General features: G+C 40.1%; 1 protein-coding gene across 3 annotated transcripts in view; it reads right to left on the reverse strand.

Annotated features, from left to right (window-relative positions):
* The window catches only part of nbas (NBAS subunit of NRZ tethering complex), a 155,593-nt gene that overhangs the window by 121,495 nt on the left and 13,819 nt on the right, over positions 1–20,279 (reverse strand). For all 3 annotated transcript variants that reach the window (XM_077510416.1, XM_077510415.1, XM_077510414.1), the window contains 10 exons: positions 20,120–20,163; positions 13,987–14,120; positions 11,345–11,478; positions 9,658–9,756; positions 6,802–6,940; positions 6,556–6,621; positions 6,331–6,459; positions 4,917–4,980; positions 4,372–4,565; positions 2,761–3,036 (listed from right to left, as the gene is read on the reverse strand). In XM_077510416.1, coding sequence (XP_077366542.1) covers positions 2,761–3,036; positions 4,372–4,565; positions 4,917–4,980; positions 6,331–6,459; positions 6,556–6,621; positions 6,802–6,940; positions 9,658–9,756; positions 11,345–11,478; positions 13,987–14,120; positions 20,120–20,163 — 1,279 coding nt within the window. The remainder of the gene's footprint in view (positions 1–2,760; positions 3,037–4,371; positions 4,566–4,916; positions 4,981–6,330; positions 6,460–6,555; positions 6,622–6,801; positions 6,941–9,657; positions 9,757–11,344; positions 11,479–13,986; positions 14,121–20,119; positions 20,164–20,279) is intronic.

The following is a 20,279-nucleotide window of genomic DNA, read 5'->3' on the forward strand; positions in this document are numbered from 1 at the left end:
GCAAGCAGTGGCGTTCTTTCAAAGTTATTGTTAAGCACAATGTACATCTCTTTAATTGTGCTGGTGTATTTAATGCCTACCTCAAGCCTACTCGTGATGCTGAACAGATGATTTAAGTCCGACTGAATGCATTAGCATACTGTAGGTACAGTGCTTTATTTGCTGTTATAATGTGGGGACATGTCAGGTATAAAACAGTAATGATAAGCATCAGCCTTTAAGTTCCGATTTAAATAGCCGGCCTTTGTTGGCAACACAGATGCTTTTGTGTCATATCAATGCCTTTAAAATGATTTGATTCGACAATAGCGTGCCCACGCGCACTGTGTGCATGTACAAACGCACACATACACGCGCGCGCACACACACACACACACACACACACACACACACACACAGAGTGTATCCATCTCTGTCTGTATGTGGGAGTACAAAGCAGCACATTAGCCAGACTGCACTTCCTCGAGGACAGCGAGAACCCCGCACAGTTAAAGCTGTCGTAGGAGGACATCAAAAAACGTTTCTTTCCTTTCCGCTCTCTCTCCGTCTCAGCGGATTGGCCTAATGAAAATGTCGGCAACCTTGCCAGGGCGTGTAAGGGAAGGTCCGACTGTGGAGGAAATCACGCCAGAATCTGTTTCCTGTTCTAAATATGTCAGGGAGAGTGAGGTCATGTCTTGTTTGCGTGCGGACATTTCAAATCATAAAAGAAGTTCAAAACAAAATGAAAAGGGATATTATGGCAGGATTCAGTTTGCTTACTTCACAATAAAAAAAAAAGAAAAAAGAAAAAAACTTCCATAAAACTCAATTTGCACTAAGTGAATCCCGATATAGCAAGGGATGACTGCATAGCATATTGTAAGTAGGAATAGGTGGGGGTTGGGGGGTACAATCTGCAGGCGGTCTGGACAGCGAGTGTTCCAAAGCGATAGTAATAATGATGTATTACTTTTAACTCTGGGCTGTTGGAAATGATGGGCAAGACTAATGGCCTCCAATGATGATGACAGTGATGAAGAAGGCGCTGGATGCGGGCTCATAAAAATGACTGATGAGCCGGCGGCGCTCAAACTTGGAGGGCTTTGTGAAAGTGCAGATTGGCGCCGTTGCCGTAATTTGTCGCGAGCGGCGGCTGACGCTTTTGAACACCGCAATTAGCATTTGTGAGAAAGGCCGACCCAGCGCTGCGAGATTGTATCACAGGCAACAAAGACAACACTTGTTTTGTCACTTCACTCAGCTGGAATTTGACTGAGAAACGAAGAATGAATTCTGCTTCGTTTCGCCTCACAACAATTTAGTCGGAAATCAATTATTGCCATTTCTTTCTATTTTGTAAAAATACAAAACTCAGAAACACAAATTGAAATAGTACAAGAATATATTTTTGTACATATTTTTTTATCCATCCATCCATCCATCTTCTTCCGCTTATCCGAGGTCGGGTCGCGGGGGCAGCAGCTTTAGGAGGGAAACCCAGACTTCCCTCTCCCCAGCCACTTCAACCAGCTCCTCCGGCGGGATCCCAAGGCGTTCCCAGGCCAGCCGAGAGACATAGTCTCTCCAGCGTGTCCTGGGTCGTCCCCGGACCTCCCGCCGGTGGGACATGCCCGGAACGCCTCCCCAGGGAGGCGTCCAGGAGGCATCCGAACCAGATGCCCGAGCCACCTCAGCTGGCTCCTCTCAACGCGGAGGAGCAGTGGCTCCACTCTGAGTCCCTCCCGGATGACCGAGCTTCTCACCCTATCTCTAAGGGAGAGCCCGGACACCCTGCGGAGGAAACTCATTTCGGCCGCTTGTATCTGGGATCTCGTTCTTTCGGTCACGACCCACAGCTCGTGACCATAGGTGAGGGTTGGAACGTAGATCGACCGGTAAATCGAGAGCTTTGCCTTTTGGCTCAGCTCCTTCTTCACCACGACGGACCGATACAGAGTCCGCATTACTGCAGACGCTGCACCGATCCGCCTGTCGATCTCTCGCTCCATCCTACCCTCACTCGTGAACAAGACCCCAAGATACTTGAACTCCTCTACTTGGGGCAGAACCTCATCCCCGACCCGGAGAGGACACGCCACCCTTTCCCGACTGAGGACCATGGTATTTAAGTTTTCCAAAATGAGGTTTTCTTTTTATCAGATTTTTTTTTAGCAAATGTGTATATTTATTTTCAAATTGAAGTACATGGGTTCAGACTTGCCTCAAGGTTTTCAAACATTTTTTAACTATAGTTCCCAAGTTAATTCTTATTCAACCAGACAAGTCAACAATTTGTATTTACCATTGTATCACACATTTCGAGGTCAGTTTTCATTAAGATATCGTGGGGTCCTATTATGGAATACAAATTCACACTTATTAACCAATTCTTTGTCTCTATCTACATATAAAATGAAACTTACGGAAGCTTTGATGTTAAAGACATTTGGTACTGCAGAAGCTTGACTGATTGTAGATACAGTATTTAATGTGTGTGCTGTTATGGAACTATTTTGCAAAAGAATAATTCAGTTATGTTGAAGATATGTTTTTTTGAGGCTATATATAGCATTAGTAGTCTATTTTTTTATTTATTTAAATGTTAGTTTATTCTATTTATAGGTGGTGTCTTTGATAAGCCCATGATAGGTTTCTACCTCACCTTCACGTGTTGTATTTATTTCTTTTTTTGTTGTTGTTGCCATATTTGTATTTTTTTTTAAAGATTGTGTAAATAAACCAACCCAAAATCCTTTGGATGTTTTGTAAGCCTCATACCTTCCTCTGGTATAGTTCCTCGGGTGTGGTGGACTTCAGGCTAACCAGCCGGTAGTTCTTAACGACGGTGCGGGGCCGCTTGCGTGGCGGCGCGAAGCGTTCCATCTCCGTCACGTAGTACAGGCCCTGCTTGACGTAACCGAAGTAGCGAGCTTTGGCGGAGGACTCGTCGTCCGAGTCCGAGTCGCCGCCCTCGTCACCCTCGTCGTCGTCGCTGGCCGTGCCGCCCAGGTTGCTCTCCAGACGGACGCGCTTCTGGGCGAGCTTCACTTCGCACTGGTGACCAAGACATAGAACGCAAATGTCAAAAATAACAATAACCAGTGGTGGGACGTAATTAAGTACAAAATATTTGTTACTGTGTTTAAACAACATGTGACATGATTTTTTATTTTTTTTACGTAAAAGCACAAGATTTTTTTGTTGTTTTTTTTTAACTCATTTGCTCCCAACAACGTGTAAATAAGTTTTTTTTCATGTTTTAAGTGTCCCAAAAACGTATTTATACGTTTTTTTTGTTGTTGTTGTTTTTATGCTAGAGCAAACGTAAGGCTTTGACGCAGCCTCTCAACTGCAAAGAACGGTTGCAGAAATGGTAGTTATTACACAAACGGCCAGCAGGTGGCAGCAGCGCAAAGGAGATCAACCAGGGCCATCTAGAAATTTAGCTCTCTTCTAATGCTAATTGCTGCAAAACGGAAACAGATAGAAACATACTTTTTTTTTCCTGATGAAAGAAGAGACTTTAATCTTTCTTTTGATAGATTCCATGCTTTTATAGCAATAGAACACAACATTCTGTGGGCCTTGCAAAATCAGTCAAAATCTAGTAAAACAGCCGGGAGCGAACGGGATTGTTTCTGTGAAAATGGCTGGGAGTGAATGAGTTAAGGTGAAACCTTTTTTTTTTTTTTTGGGGGGGGGGCGCTCATTGTGCCGGTTGTGCCAAGTTGTAAAAAATGGGCTTTATGGAAAAATTTATTTCACAATCTTCTTGATTTTTACTTAAGGGCAGAAATTGGATCATTCTTCTCCTTTCTTTTTTTTTTAATACACAAATATTTTGTACTTCAGAGTGTGAGTACTTTTGCCACCACTGGAGAAAAACAATTTGGTGCATTTTTACATGAAAAAAATGACATAACCGAGCGTACTGCACTAGTACTGTGACGAAATACTCGACAAAAAATCTAATCTTCATTCTTCAGACTGCACTACTACATCAACACCCCCTACCCCCGACCACCCCGCCACCGCCCCACCCACACACCCACACACACACACAGGCTGAGGCTGGCTGATGAAACCTCCCCCAAAAGTTGGCAGGTTAAGAAATCTCTCGCCATCTAAGTGATAAGATGATAATAACACATAAAAAAAATGGAATAAGGTAATAAATAAATGCGTACCAAAACCCAAATAAATTGAGGGTTTTGTGATATTGAAGTTCTTCTTGGATTTAAAAAAAAATTAATTAAAAAAATTGCAGGGATGTATTTTTCCCTTATCACACGCTTGTAGTATTTTCACACAAATTTGCATTCATATTGGCTCTTTAGCCCATACAGTGTCAGTGTAGTGGTTGTAATACTGTATTGCAATGTACTGTACCTCCAGACTGAGGAATCCACCATCGTGCGCGGCCGTGACTCTGGGCGAAGGCTCGAACCATTCACAGGATTTGCCCAGAAGGTTGCGGAGGCTCCTGACGGACGACACGGTGACGGCACCCGAGCAGCGGGCCAAGATCAGCACGTTGTCGCTCCACCAGTTCACGTCCACCAACGGAAGGTACTGCTCCTTGTCTGAATAAACACCACAAAGTACAAATACTTTATAATGTATATGGGACATTTTAGATTTTAAAACTAAAGGAAAAAAAATATATATATCTTATTTTTGACAATCTCATACATTATGATAGTTTCCAAGATTCATTTTATTTATTTTTCCCACTTAAAAATGCGAGTCAACAAATGCATCACATCACAATTCTACTCACATTTTAAGATTTTTCCTAACATTTTTTATTTTTTTTTTGTACCCAAGCCATGACAGCTATCCGTACCGATGGCCAGGAATGGTCAACTGTGTCAGGGTTTAAAAAAATAAAATAAATAAAATTCTTGTGCTAAGAGCCCCACGGGCCATGCTACCTTTTATTTTCTTCCTCCTCTCCAGTGACGTCTTCCACTCCGGATTGATCTCCTCAAATCCTGGCTGCCGGGGAGGGAGGCAAGGAGGGGGGAAAAAAATATGAAGATTAATCTCTTCACCCTGTTTACACGTCAAGGAAGCGGAAATACACACACAAATGCTGCACAAATGTGCAAAAAAACAAATTTATTCTCCCAGACACGACTGCTGTGTAAAAAGCACGTTAGTCAAACCTCATTCCTCACAAACCTTAACTCAGTCACTTCCTTGGACGTTTCCAGTCGCCAAATGAAGTCCAAGTATGTTTTTCAACAGCTAAGCGTGGGTGAGGGTCTTGCCCAGCAGGTCTGGGAATTCTGACCACTGTATTGACTAACTGATGCCAGTCGATGGCGGTGTTGGATCGATTCGGATTTGATATCAGCACAGCTTTTTGAGTAGAAATAAAGATTAGGAGCGAATCTCGGCTTGTCAATCGTTTACGAGGAACAGAAATGCCAACACGCATGTTGAGTTTAGATACTTGAACGGCCAAGAGAGTATGTGTGGTATAAATTAGGGGTGTGCCAAAAAAATTGATTCATAAAAGAATCGAGATTCTCATTTATGAATCGAATCGATATTAATATCCAAAAATCGATTTTATTTAAATTACACATGAAGAAGAAGGGGAAAAGGCAGTTGTAGCCCACATGCTGTTTTTGTGGAAAAAGTCACTTACAAAACAAAATTAATAAGTGTTTAAACAAAAAACAAAAAAAAACAAAACAAAAAACACTATAATGTCTCTATTTGTCATTTTGTCTTGCAAAGCAGACTGGAGTAGATCATGACAATGTTGTGCATATCTGGAAATTGAAGCAGAAATCATTTTTCAATCAAATAATTTTGAATCGAAAATCGTTTGAATCGAGAATCGAAAATCAATTCTGATTCGAATTGTAGACCCAAAAATCGTAATCAAATCGAATCGTGACACAGTCAAAGACTCCCAGCCCTAGTATAAATGGTATGATTACTCTAATTTGTAAAAAAAAAAAAAAAAAAAAAAAAAAAAAAAAAAAAGGGTTTCTGTACGCCATATCAAAAAATAAAATAAACAAAATGAAAATAAAATAAAATAAAATATTAAAAAAGCAAAAAAAGCAAAAAGGCGAGAAAATTTTTTTTATTTGATTTTCAAAAATCTTTGTGCGTTTTACTCGGGCTGAAGAGGCTATTTTTTTTTTTTTTTGGGGGGGGGAAATCTTGTCATGTTGCTACTCTAATTTGTCAACATATATAATATGAGTGTGATTAGTCTTTGACTGGTTGACAACCAGTCCAAAATCAGCTGAGATGTTCTCCAGCTCACCGGAACCCTCATGAGAATACACCCAATATAAAAACGGCCGCTTTGCCAGCGTAATCTACCTGTTGGTCCTGCTCCCACGTGGCTCTGTGCTTAAGCGAGGGGACATCCCAGAGTGACAGGCGACCCGAGAAGTGAATGACAGCCAGTAGCATCCCGTCGGGGCTCAGACTCATGCGGAATACGCCGTCCTGGAGTGCACACACACGCACGTCAGGAAGAAGCGCTCACATAGGTCCCCAAGCAGTAAAAAAAAGAAAAAAAAGAAATGAGATAAGAAAAGCTACCTTTTCATCTCCTTGTCTGCTGAACAGCCTCAAGCTGGGCATCCTCAAGAAAGCTCGCTTCTGGCTCTGAGAGAAGAAAAACACACATGGGTGACACGTTCGCAAGGTCAAATCAAATACTTGCCACTACTACAGTCCTCTCTTGAGATACAAGGGCCTTTCTTTCTAGTTATGTTTTATGTAGTGTTGTGTTTTCTAGCTATGCTTCAGAGGACTTCACCCAAGTACTTGGCGTGCTTTCCTCACCGTGTTGACGTCGCCCTCGAAGCTGGTGACCTGCTTGTAGTGGGGCGAGCCGGACAGCGCCCTCCACGCCGTCAGGCCGCAAGAGGAGGCCTTGGATGAGCCGTCGTCCCCCGCATCAGAGCCGGCAACCAGCAGCAGCCTGCAACTCACCACAAAAATGATCAGACACTTTAGCATGGCATTTTTTTGGAGCAGTTATTAATTACAAATAAGAAGTGTTGCGATTGGACATTGTGAACATAAAGCACATCAACATAAATCCATGAGGCAGATCAGCTAACCACTTGACCAACGTGTTGCCTTGAAGAGTCTATACGAGTGAATGTTTGTTGTTGTTGCATGAATATTCGATTAACATCACCGATCACTGCTTGGCTCAACACTGCACCCCGGTGCCCACAAGTTGCACAGCGGGCAGAACCTCTTAACCAGATTAACATTTGGAATCTGACTCGCTGCACAGATGCCAGACAACCTCGTGGCCCGACATCTGCGCGTGTATTAACCATTCATCCATCATCCATCCATCCATTTTCTTGACCGCTTCTTCCTCACAAGGGTCGCGGGGGGTGCTGGCGCCTATCTCAGCTGGCTCTGGGCAGTAGGCGGGGGACACCCTGGACTGGTTGCCAGCCAATCGCAGGGCACACAGAGACGAACAACCATCCACACTCACAAGCACACCTAAGGACAATTCGGAGCGCCCAATCAACCTACCATGCATGTCTTTGGAATGTGGGAGGAGACCGGAGTACCCGGAGAAGACCCACGCGGGCACGGGGAGAACATGCAAACTCCACCCAGGAAGACCGGAGCCTGGACTCAGCGTGTATTAACCACGCGTGTTAATTCGCAGGAGGACGACACAATGTCTGTGCTTCTGAAATCACCTCAGATAGAAGTTGGCAGGTAGTTCACTCATGTTGCTAAAGTGAAATAGACTTCGGTGGCTGAGTTTTCTTTGAAGGACCCCTAAAATTGTCCAAAATGAGCCTAAAATGGCTGCTACAAACCAAAATGGCAGACCTCATATGTCTTTGTAAGCTTGGCTTTCTGAGACTATTTTTTGTGGCTCTACTACAGTCATGATAGCGAGGCCTACTACCTATTGTGGGTCTGGAACATATTCCCTTACTATAAACGGAGGTTCACTGTACATTTTTTCACTGCCTCTAATCTATATGCAACTGCTTGCGCTGACCCACTTTTCACACCGCAGATCATTAAAGTTTCATCCAGTCTGTCGGCTGGCAAACACTTGACAGTGGCTGTCAGGAGCCATTAAGCTGCCAAGGCAAGAGTCACCTGCCAAAGTCAATCTGCTTGCCGTCCACAGTGTGTGGTGGTGGTGGTGGTGGTGGTGTGAGTCGGTTACTTTTAGGGTCACTCATTAGAGGCCGGACATGATTTGCCGGCAGCTCAGAGTGAGAGCAAGGTGAGGTTTCCGCAGACTGGCTGCTGCACTTCATGTCAGGGCTTGCTTTATTCCTGATTGGCGTCCAATTGGAAAGTGAGTGACTAAAGTCAATCTCCACTACCAGTCCAACATGTACAGTATGGAAATTGAGCAGCAGCGAGGGTGAAACAAGATTTATCATGGAAGAAAAATAATTCAAAACAAACAAAATATAAAAATAAACACTGAAAAGTGCAAAATAAAGGTTAAACATTTATAAAAATAAATAAAATGCCTAATTTAGAAAAAAACAATTTTCATAATAGTTTATTTCAAATGTATACATTTGAATATATATTACTTAATTACATTTTATTCTCATTGATATATATTTATTATAATTAAATATGAACTTATTGTGAAATCAAAATGTTTTTAATATTAAAAAGTAAAAGGATTACAAAAAATTGAATAAATCAGATTAAGCGTTAAACTGTCACCACAACCAAACTACAGATGGTTTTAACATTTCCAATTGTCAAGTACAAAGGAAGTCAAATATCTGCTTAAGAAAAAATTCTTGAAATGTAAAATCAGCTCCAGGATGCTGGTTGACTTCTAAATTGCACTAATCAAGAAATATTTTTGCGGCACTGTAAACAAAAAAGAATAGTTAAAAAAAAAAATAAAGTTTTAATGTATATAAATAAAATAAAAAAAAATCAGTATAAGAATGAAACACAATTAAAAAAAAAAAGAAAAATATTAAGTTTAAAAAATTATTAGAACACAAACGCTCACTGCGCTTCTGTCTCAAGAGATGTGTTGTATGATTGGCTTTTCATGTTAAAGATGTAGGATGACTTCCAAATTCTACTTAATTAAAAACAATAATTTCTAATCATAATAAATAAAGTAAAAATCTCTTGTAACAGTTTCATAAAGGGGAGTATTCACTTTCGCTGTCAGATTTACAGGACTGTCTCAGAAAATTTGAATATTGTGATAGTCCATTATTTTCTGTAATGTAATTAAATAATCAAAAATGCCATACATTCTGGATTCATTACAAATCAACTGAAATACTGCAAGCCTTTTATTATTTTAATATTGCTGATTATGGCTTACAGCTTATTAAGAAAACTCAAATATCCCATCTCAAAATATTAGAATATTTCCTCAAAACAAGTTTATAAAAAAAAAAAATAAAAATAAAAAAAAGAAGCTATAATCACTATATTCAAATTTTCTGAAACAGTCCTGTAGACCCCAATTGGTACGTGTTGACTTGATGGACAGTAAATATACACTACACTGTAGCAAAGTACAAGAAATTACACTTTGCTGTCACATAAAAAGACCTAACCAAGTATTTGCAAAAATGTGAGGGGTGGATGCTGTTTTTATTAAACGTCATAGGAACTGTCAGGACGGATGAACGGAGGGAGACGCGGACTTACCTGTGGCCCGGGTGGTAAATAGCCGAGGTAATGCCGTGGGAGTAGTGGGCGGAGAAGCTGAAGGTGTGATTGTCTTGGAAGTTCTGATTGGTGCCCACGCTGTTAAAACAACACATGGATTCATTTGTGATGACAAAACATACAGGTGAGATAACGTCAACAAGCAAACTGCTCTGAGGAGGATGTGAAAAGCGGGGGAAAGGATGGCTTGAGGACATTCATGGCAAAGCGGCGACTTACTGTCAAGCCTGACGTTGGATTCAAATGGTCTAAATAAGCAGCCGCAGGAGGAGGAGGAGGAGGAGAAGGAGCCATAAGCTCCGTACGAAAATGAAAACCAATCATTACAAATAAGCTCCCCATTTCCTGGGCCAATCTGCGCATTTCTCCCGCGCCTTAATTCCAGATTTACACACATGCGCCGACGTTGCAGCAAGAGCCTCAAATAATAAAAACATTTTTCCGACATTCAGCATGGCGGAAGGTGCGCAAAAGCCACTCTGACTTACATCAAACGTCTCCGCTAATGCTTTTGTCAAAACGAGGCTGAATTAAAAAGCAAAAGACCTAATGCTCATCAGAAAAGCACACACAAAAGATTTCCATCAATCACATGCTGAATGTGAGCCTCACTAAATGCATGGAGGGCGCTTACACGTGCCGATTGTTTGCATTTTGATTAGCTGTCGTGAAATGCACATCATCAGAAATGCAGTTTAAAATGTGTGTGGCTATTTCTGTACATTTGATATGAGTAAGGTGCTATAAAGTGTAGTGGAAATGTGAGCAACGTATTTTAGTGTCAGTGCGCTTATACGGACAAATGTAGAGAGACATCTTTAAAAAGTTCTCACCACGCCTTCAAATTTTAAAGACCCTGTGAAGTGAATGAAGAGATTTGATTCTCAATATATTATGCATGTTAGAGGAGAATTGCTGAAAGCTTGCATGAAGACAGATCTGTGTAGTAGTACTCAAATATGGGGTTACAGCATTCAAACTGTTTTACGTGATTTTACTTTTCCAAATTTTTTGGGCATGGCAAAAGAAAAGAAGAACTTGATCAACTTTGTTTGTATCGGCTCGTTAGCTATTCCAAAACCCAAAGCAACTCATCTTCTCTTCAGAATTTTGTGTGCCTCATTGTCCGCTGCGAGTAAGCGTTCATCACCGGGCATTTGGCACATTTCACACGTCTATTTTGATAGCCAGCATGTGGATCGGGGCTTCAAGCTAGCGTGGCCACTTTAGAGCGCCTCATTGTCTTGGCGTGGAAAAGCCCTGCGACAACGAAGTGATATATATTCCTGCCATGGGATGCTTTAAGCTGTTTCTTGTCATGGCCAGATTTGGGACACTCCTGTTGTAGATGTCCCAATACTTTTGTCTCGAGAAAAAAAGCTGGAAGTGGAAGATTGAGGAAAACAAGCTGGAATGTCAGTGAGGCACTTCTTTGATTGATGTCTAAAGAGGATTGGAAGGGGCTGTGCTGTCAGCTGAAGGCAAGCGAGGTCAACACAATAACAGTCAACAGCAGACACTTTATGAAGCCTTTAGAAAAAAAAAGATAACAATGCTCCGTTTTTATGCTCCAGGCAACCTTCATGAGCACCCGATACCTTGAAATGAGGACGGTATCAGCCTCATATTAGTTCTCGCCCACCCCGAATCAAAAGTGAGCACTCACCTGACCAGGTAGCTCTTGAGCCCGCCCCCGTACGTGATGACGAGCAGTTCAGCCGACCACTGCGCGCCGCCCGTGTACTCGAGGAAGATGAGGCCCGCTACGGCGCAGCTGAAATCTCCGGGGAAACTCACCTCCTTGCGGGGGAGAGAGATCACAAGATAACAGTCAACGGGAATATTCAGTCAATGAGACGCCATGTATGGAAATTCAAATTTTGAATGACACAGGTTTCTGCGTGTAATTTTTACCAAATACAAGTATGATTCTAACTTAATTCAAAGATACTATGTAGTTAAAAGGAGTATAAACGATCAGATTTGTTTTTCAGATTTGTTTTTAAGTAATTTTTCTGCCACTAGGTGGCATTAGCGGTTCATGTTGTACATTAGTGACATAAGAGTACATTTTTCATTACCAATTAAGAACAAATTAATTGAAATACAAAGGAACTTGTGGACTCCAGCCCATTTTATTCATTGGAAATTACAACTAGCACCCAATCTCCACAAACATATCAAATGAGGGCTGCACGATATTGGAAAATCCTGCAATATGCGATATAGTTGCTGAATATAGCAATGTCGATATTATTGTGATATTTAACATGTACCTAAAGAAATGAATATTTTTATTATCTAATGAAAGAATTATTTTTTTCATGCAGCAAAATAAGCAAACACAACATAATCTTAATTAATTAATTGTACGGTAATTACTCCTCAATAATGTTCAACTATTGGATGGCGGTGCACATTTTAGTTACCGGCTGACCGGCCAAACTCAGATAAAAGCATAAAATTCCATATGAAATTTATTGCATGTCTTTGCAATATGCATATTATGTGGGCCAATATCGCGATAGATATATTTGTGCAGCCCTACATCAAATTAATAAAAAAAAATTTTATACCATTTAAAGCCTTAATTTCCCGCAAAATCCATTTCATGACTTTTAATGTTTGTCAATGACCCGTTGAAACTCTTGACACTTGTCTCTGCATGAAAGAAGCCGCAAAACTGTGTCGCCTCACAAAAGAGTTATGCTGCAATATGAAGACAGAAAAAAAAGTGCCTGCAACACGGCGGATAGGGAGCCGATAAGAGCAAAAAAGGAAGGCTAGAATGCTATTAAGTGGCACTACAGCGAGGGGTGGAATGGATGGACTTGATAGGAAGCATCTAGAGATGGCGATGACTGAAGGATAAGAAGGATGAGAGAGGATCAAGGCAGGCTTGAAGGAGCATCAAGTGTGTGTGACGCATTAAAAATGGAGGACCGTGAAATGGGGTTGAACAAAAATTTGACAAAAGTGAAAGGATGCAAGTGACGTGAGGAGATGCCCCAACGGACGACGTGTGAAGGCGGCATGTTAAGTTACCAAAGTGGAAGAAAATAGTTTTTTTCCTCCCTCTCATATTTGGAATCCGTTTTATGATCTCTGGAAAATACATTAAATGACTTCAGTAGTAAAATAACAAAAGACAAGATAACACACCATCCCATGTCAAAATGGGAAATAAAATGGTCTACCATCCCCCGACCTCAACCCTATTAAGAACTTGGGTTATTACAGTTTGGGAATTTTCATTTTAGTTAGTTTTAATTAATTTTCAAGGTGGTTCTGTTAGTTTGTATTAGTTTTAGGTTTGTTTGTTTTTTTAATGCTAAATTTTAGTTTAGTCTTAGTTAATTTTCAGCATTAGTTTTCGTTTTGTTTTTTTTGTTTTTTAATGTGCGCAATATTTAATAACCAATGGTAAAATGAAAAAAAAGTTAGTTTTGGAAATTTTCATTTTAGTTAATTTTAATTAATTTTCAAGGTAGTTCTGTTAGTTTTAGTTATTTTTTTAAAATGCTTCATTTTAGTTGAGTTAGTTTCAGTATGGCGGCACGCTGATCGAGTGGTTAGCACGTCCGCCTCCCAGTTCTGAGGACTCTGGTTCGAGTCCAGGTTCCGGCCTTCCTGGGTGGAGTTTGCATGTTCTCCCCGTGCCCGCGTGGGTCTTCTCCGGGTACTCCGGTCTCCTCCCACATACCAAAGACATGCATGGCAGGTTAAGGGCGCTCCGGATTGTCCCTAGGTGTGCTTGTGAGTGTGGATGGTTGTTCGTCTCTGTTTGCCCTGCGATTGGCTGGCAACCAGTCCAGGGTGTCCCCCGCCTACTGCCCAGAGCCGGCTGAGATAGGCGCCAGCACCCCCCGCGACCCTTGTGAGGAATAAGCGGTCAAGAAAATGGATGGATGAATGGATGGATGGATAGTTTCAGTATTTTTGACCGTCACTGAGGAGCGACGTCATCTGAAGGTGCTTTTCTATTGGCTGCTGCTAGATGACATCACTTCTGTAAGACACACTCTCTTTATTCAGGTTAATATCAGAATAAATAAACTTAAAATCATCCCCAAAGGCTCATGTATTCAATTAATTACCAAAGACTAAAACAAAGGACATTTTCGCTATAATTATAGTTTTGTAAACACAAAATGTAGTTTCAGTTTTCGTTTTTTAAAAAGCTTTTTTTTTTTTTTTTTTTTTTTATTTCGTTAACTAAATCATTTTTTGAGTATTAGTTTTCATGAACTAAAATAACTTTTTGTTCATAACTCGGACGGGATGTGTCTATGGCGCGAGTGCGATTACCGGCGGTATGACAAACAGCTCGCTGCCCACGAGGTCGAAGAGGCGCACCGTGCCCGTGCTGTCGGCGAACGCCAGCAGGGCGCAGTCGTGGCTCCAAGCCACCCGCCGCCATTGGGGGTTGGGGTCCTTGGGCACTGCAGAAGGACGACAGCAAGTGGAAGACATGATCAGATGTTGGAAGCGGTGACGACTGAGGCTTCATTATCAAGCTAGATTAGCAAAAGCGTGCGTGTGCGTGCGTGCGTGCGTGCGTGTGTGAGCGAGACTAATCCCTCGCCGCTGCTGCGATGATGAATCCAAATGCCGAGAACGAGGCCGCGGCGATGATGTCGTACATCAGCGCGGCGCGCCTAAGAAGCTATCAGAGTGCTACATCTTAATAATTGTCTCACAAAGACGAAATACACAAGAAGCGATCCATCCCGCTTCAAGTCGGCTGCTTGGCCAAGATGCTGACTCGGCAGCGCTGTGCGCTTTTTGCTTTTTCTGGAGCTTTTTATTGGACAGATAAAAGAGCTGCCCCGTTAGCCGCCAATAGCAAAAATTAAGTGGCACCCACCCAAAAAAAAAAAAAAAAGTTATATATATATATAGATGTAACAAGATGACGCCAAAGCACTTTTTCTTGTTTTTTAGCTAGACAAGATTACGGCCCAACTTTATTCAATTAAAATTTAGTTTGATCATACAGTAGTAAACTCTTTATACTTACATGACATTGTGGGACACAAATGCAATATGGCCACCTCATATACACTATGGTATTGTGCGATACATTATCGAAATGACTTGAACAAGTGTTGATGACGTCATCATTTTTCATCACAACTTTAAAACAAAAGTATGTTTTTTGTTTTCCCATTTTCAATACATCATCATTTGCTTCCAATATACTGAGTATTGTGCAAGTACTGTATTATGATACCATCGGTATTATTGGGGGGAAAAAATGCCAAAATCGAGTACTCTTTGTTACCAAACCCTAATTTTGAACAAGATTTTTTCAATGGAAAAATACAATTGATTCATTCCAGCAGTACATATTAACTCATTTGCTCCCAAAAACGTATAAATACGTTCTATTTTAAATATTACCATTGTCCCAAAGACGTAGTTATACGTTTTTAAATGTTAGAGCATACAGAAGGCTTTGATGCAGCTTCTCAACTGCAGAGAATGGCAATGGTAGTTATTACAAAAACGGCCAGCAGGTGGCAGCAGAGTATAAGAGATCAACCAGGGCCATGTTGCAAAAAGCTCTTTTCCCCACTGTTTTAAATAGTGAATTTGTGAATAATGATGAAACTTAGCTATATTCTAATGCTAATTGCTGCAAAATGGAAACACAGAAATAGCTTTGTTTTTTGTTTTTTTTACAACACAATATTCTGTGGGCCTTGCAAAATCAAAATCAGTCAAAATCCAGTAAAACAGTCTGTAGCGATGAGGATTGCTTCAGTGAAAATGGCTGGGAGTGGATGAGTTAAGGCCCGGCTGATATTAATTTTTTTTTAGGCCCGTGCCAATACCAATTTTTTGTAGATTTATTTTTTTTTCCCGACAAATAGGATCTATCGCATGTCACCTGTTGAATGCATGTGATATATTTAACACATTTATGTTGCACTGTTTTTTTTTTAATTAACTTTTTATTGGTTTCTTTACAACAGAAAAATGAACAGAAAAAACAAAACATTTAAATCACATTCCATATGTACAAAACATTAGTCTTCGTAAGGCAGATTTGTGCAATATACCAAGCACATATACATACTTATACACAAGTAACTTGTCTCCATAAAACTATAAAACAAATAGGGAGTGATGTCTTTTTCATTGTCAAAATTAAAGTCAAGCCTCAAAGGTTTTACAAAATTAACCCACTTCTCTTAGCAGGAAATAAATTGTCCACTTCTATGATTGACGTATGCTTTTATTTTCTCCATTTTGTAAATGTCCATAGTAATGTCCATCCACCCATTCAGTGTTGGGCTTTCTCGTGTCAACCACTTCCTTGTTAAGGCCTTTTTTTATTAGCAACCAACAAAATGCTGACCAATTTTATTTGATTTATTTGTATTGCTTTGCTTTTAATGACAGGTCCATAGAATGAACTGCTGTAAATAGATAGAGAACAAAAAAGTATATATATATATATATATTTTTTTTTTTAAACTGGCAAAAAAAAAATCGACCAAAGTTTGGAAGGTCAATCGGCCAATTTAATCGACTGGCCGATTAATCGGTCAGGCCCCAGTTACATATAAAACACCACAAGGTGCTCGTATCACTTTGCAAATACATTCCTGGGTGCGTTGTTTGACGTTATTTTAATTCACAATTGTTACCATCCCTTTATAGTTCCAAAGATGCAAATGATGCACACATTTGAACAATTTGTCTCTTTTGATGTATAAAATTCTTTCAATTCAACCTTCAGCATAGATTTGTGTAACAATGTGAAGCATAATACAACCATCGGTTATGTGCCTGCAAAGCAATAAAGTTATGAAAATCAAGTTGTTGTGTTTTTTTTTTGTTTGTTTGTTTTTGCTTGCTTGCGTATAATGTTGCTCCTGGCGTTTATTGTGCCGGATGAGCAGACGCCGCTCACAGCCCCCGGTGGCCAATGCGGCTGACAAATAAAAAGTCGACGGAAGACGAGACTTTGCGAACAAAAGACAGAGGAGAGGTAAGGACACGGTGGGTGACAAACAATAAATCCGGCACCCGCCGAGAGAAATAACAAGGCTCTGCCCGACCGTAATGAGTGAGTGGCGATGCATCAAATTGCTCGGGAGAACGCTGAAGAACGTGGCACGCCTTAAAGACTGAGGCGGAGATTTAAGTATGCGTCATTTGGAAAGACTCGTGGGACATTTCATTAGGCACACCTGCATAAGTACAGAACAGGATGTGGAAGAAAATTTCATCATCAAACTTTATCATAATGCCTTTATCAACTACACCAGCAATGTTTTATGCCACATTTTACAATTCTTAAGTGTAAAGGAGGAGTTAAATATTGCATAAAAACATTGGAAAGAAAGAAAGAAAGAAAGAAAGAAAGAAAGAAAGAAAGAAAGAAAGAAAGAAAGAAAGAGAAAAACTTTTCACTCTGAAGACTGCTGATAGTGAACAGGAAGGTGTTTGTAGTGCAATGCTGCCACCTATTGGCATTTCACGGGTACTGCATGAAATAAATACAGTTGTGTCTTGAGATACAAGTTTAATTTATTCCGTGATCATGCTTGTAACTCAAAACCTTTCTATATCAAATTTTTCCTACTCGAAAAAAACATGTTTTTTGTTTTTCAAATCTTACTTTATAAAAAAAAAAAAAAAGTTGTAATAAAATAATTGAATAAATCTAATATTTAAACAATTTGAGCATCATGACATCAAGCTGACACACAAAGAAAACTTTCTCTGAGTGACTGAGTGACTCGGTAATCTCCAATATTAGTTATTCTTTACAGAGGATAAAGAATGCATGCCAGTGTGCATATAGTTATATTTAGGGATGCACGATAATATCGGTGGCCGATAATTATCGGCAATTATCGACTAATTCGACGTCAAACGGATAAAACCGATAATAGATAAATCTGCCGATAATTATCGGCAATTTGATTTCATACAGATGAACCAGATAAAAAAGACATCCAGCAAAAATTAGACATGCCACGTTGGTCCATCTGTTGTGGTTGTGGCTCAGATCAATAAAATTCAGCTTCATGGTGCTTCACATTAATTGAAACATTGTGCAAAGTTCATACAATGTTTCAATGTATTTGTTAGACTTATAGTATTACTCGAAAGCATATTTGTAATCAAGTTCATTTTGCAAACAATTATCGGCTTACTTATCGGTTATTGATATTGGCACTTCTAAATTATTGGTTTATCAGTATCGGTTGAAAATAGCATTATCGTGCATCCCTAGTTATATTGTCTTTCTACATGTGTTGATGGACCGTCCGTGTTCAAATATCCGTGAAACATTACATTCCTTAAACCACCACATATTCATTAGAACATGTTAGCATTAAGCTAGCGGACTTAAGACAACGTTTTGTGGTTGTTTTAAACACATATTTTTTTTAAAGCCAAAGAAAAAGCTAAACAACCGTTGCAGAATTCAGCTTTTAGATCAGTGGTTGGCCAATGTTTTTGCATGATTATATGGAGCGAACATATAGCTCATTTTTCAATTAGTAGCTTTCATTTGATTGTGCAGGTGTACCTAATATTTTGGCCAGTGACTATAGCAAGCGACAAAAGTGCACCTGTGTTCCTTCTAACTCATTTTTCAATTTTTTCTTCCTATTCCTCCCTCATCCCCCCCCCCCCCCTCCCCATTATGTATTGTACGCGCTATTCGCTACCGAGAGGGGCTCCATTTCCACATAAATGGCTTTTTTTTTTTTCTTGGTAAGAAGCCAGAAAATGGGATGTTAGAGTCCCTTATTCCGCCGGCGTGGGTGGAAGTCGGGGAGGAAATCAGCCCGCAAAGCCGCCTTGCGCCTTCCATGTAAAGAAGCTTCGTTTATCACTGCTCAACAGCCATGAATTATGTAAGCGGGCAGGCGGGCGGGATGGCGGGCGCTTCAGAGAGGGCGGGGGTGGGTGGGGGGGACGCAGGTATCGCGGGAGCAAACATGCACATTAATGCCGACTACTAAGCAATGAAGAGAGGCAAATGGACAACAGAATTAAAACGATAAAACAGTATTCCAGAAATGATTTTTTTTTTCAATTGCCTGTTCATTGCTAGGTGTCCAAACTACGGCCCGGGCGCCATTTGCGGCCCGTCCATTTTTCAGTGGCCCACGACATATGATAAAAATGGCATTTGATTCCGTTAAAATAAATTAACAAAAACAAAAATGTTTGGAGATCGTCAAAGTAAGAAGGGAAAACACAGGTGCCATTAAAGGTTATTTTAGTTTAATAAAACTAATGAAATAAACTAAAATTCAAAAAGCAATTTCATGAACAAAATAAAAACGAAAATGCTTTTTAAAAAACGAAAACTAACTGAAACTACATTATATGTTTACAAAACTAACTAAAACTAACTATAATTATAGCAAAAATGTCCTTCGTTTTAGTCTTTGGTATAATTAATTTAATGCATGAGCCTTTGGGGATGATTTTAAATGTGATTCTTAGTAGATTTATTTTGATATAAACCGGAATAATGACGTTTGAAAGTATGTCACACAGAAGTGACGTCATCTAGCAGCAGCCAATAGAAAAGCACCTTCAGATGATGTCGCTCCCATGGTGTTTTTTAAATATTGTGCACAAGTAATACACATTTCCTAAAAAAAAAAAAAATACTAATACTGAAACTAACTAACTAACTAAACTAAAACTAAGCATTTTTTAAAGAACTAAACTAATAAAAACTAACAGAACCACACTGAAAACTAATAAAAACTAACTAAAATGAAAAATTCCAAAACTATAATAATCCTACTGCCATATTACAAATAAATTGGTTTATATACTGTAGCATTTTTCTAAATATGCAAAAGCACAAATAAAGTATTTGTACAATTTTTATGACTAAACACAATTTCTCCTCATAACATTATGTGGCCCTTGCGTCCTTCTGATTTTCTATATGTGGCCCTCAAATGAAAAAGTTTGGACACCCCTGGCCTACTCCCTGAAAATACTTCTTCTCTACAGGTCGTCCAATGGCGTGGCGCTTTAGAGCGTCTCATTGTCGGCACCATGAGTGTTTATAGGTCACACAGAGAAGGCAGAAAAAAAGGGGAAAGAAACTGTTATAAAGTATGATGTTACAACTACCATCTGGACAGAGATTCCGAGCTGCCATGGCCACGTTAGAGCGCCTCATTGTTGTGGCGTGGAAAAGCCCAGCCGGTGATATTTCAGCCACTGGAGGAAGTACTTTAAGCGGATATATTTTCACAGTTCAACCATGTCGTTATGCGTTCGAAAGATGAAGTCATTTCCATTTTGCCAGGTGATAGAAATTTCGTTTGATTGACATAAGACATATATAACGTATATGGGTGCAATGTATAATATGCGGCATATATAAGCAGAACATGTTAATTACAACTGGGTTACTTGACGGCAGCAAAGAGGCTCTTACCTTGGCACTTCCCAATAACTGAGCCAAAGTCATCCCTCACGGATCTGAAAAGCAATGGTGAACATTACAAACACATACACACAGAACGAGTGGGTTTTAACGCACCCAGTGGATCAAGATGAGTGGGTGCGGAACAGAGCCCTGCGGACGAGACCTTCGT

The sequence above is a fragment of the Festucalex cinctus genome, chromosome 21 (assembly GCF_051991245.1).
Source record: "Festucalex cinctus isolate MCC-2025b chromosome 21, RoL_Fcin_1.0, whole genome shotgun sequence".
Classification (NCBI taxonomy): domain Eukaryota; kingdom Metazoa; phylum Chordata; class Actinopteri; order Syngnathiformes; family Syngnathidae; genus Festucalex; species Festucalex cinctus.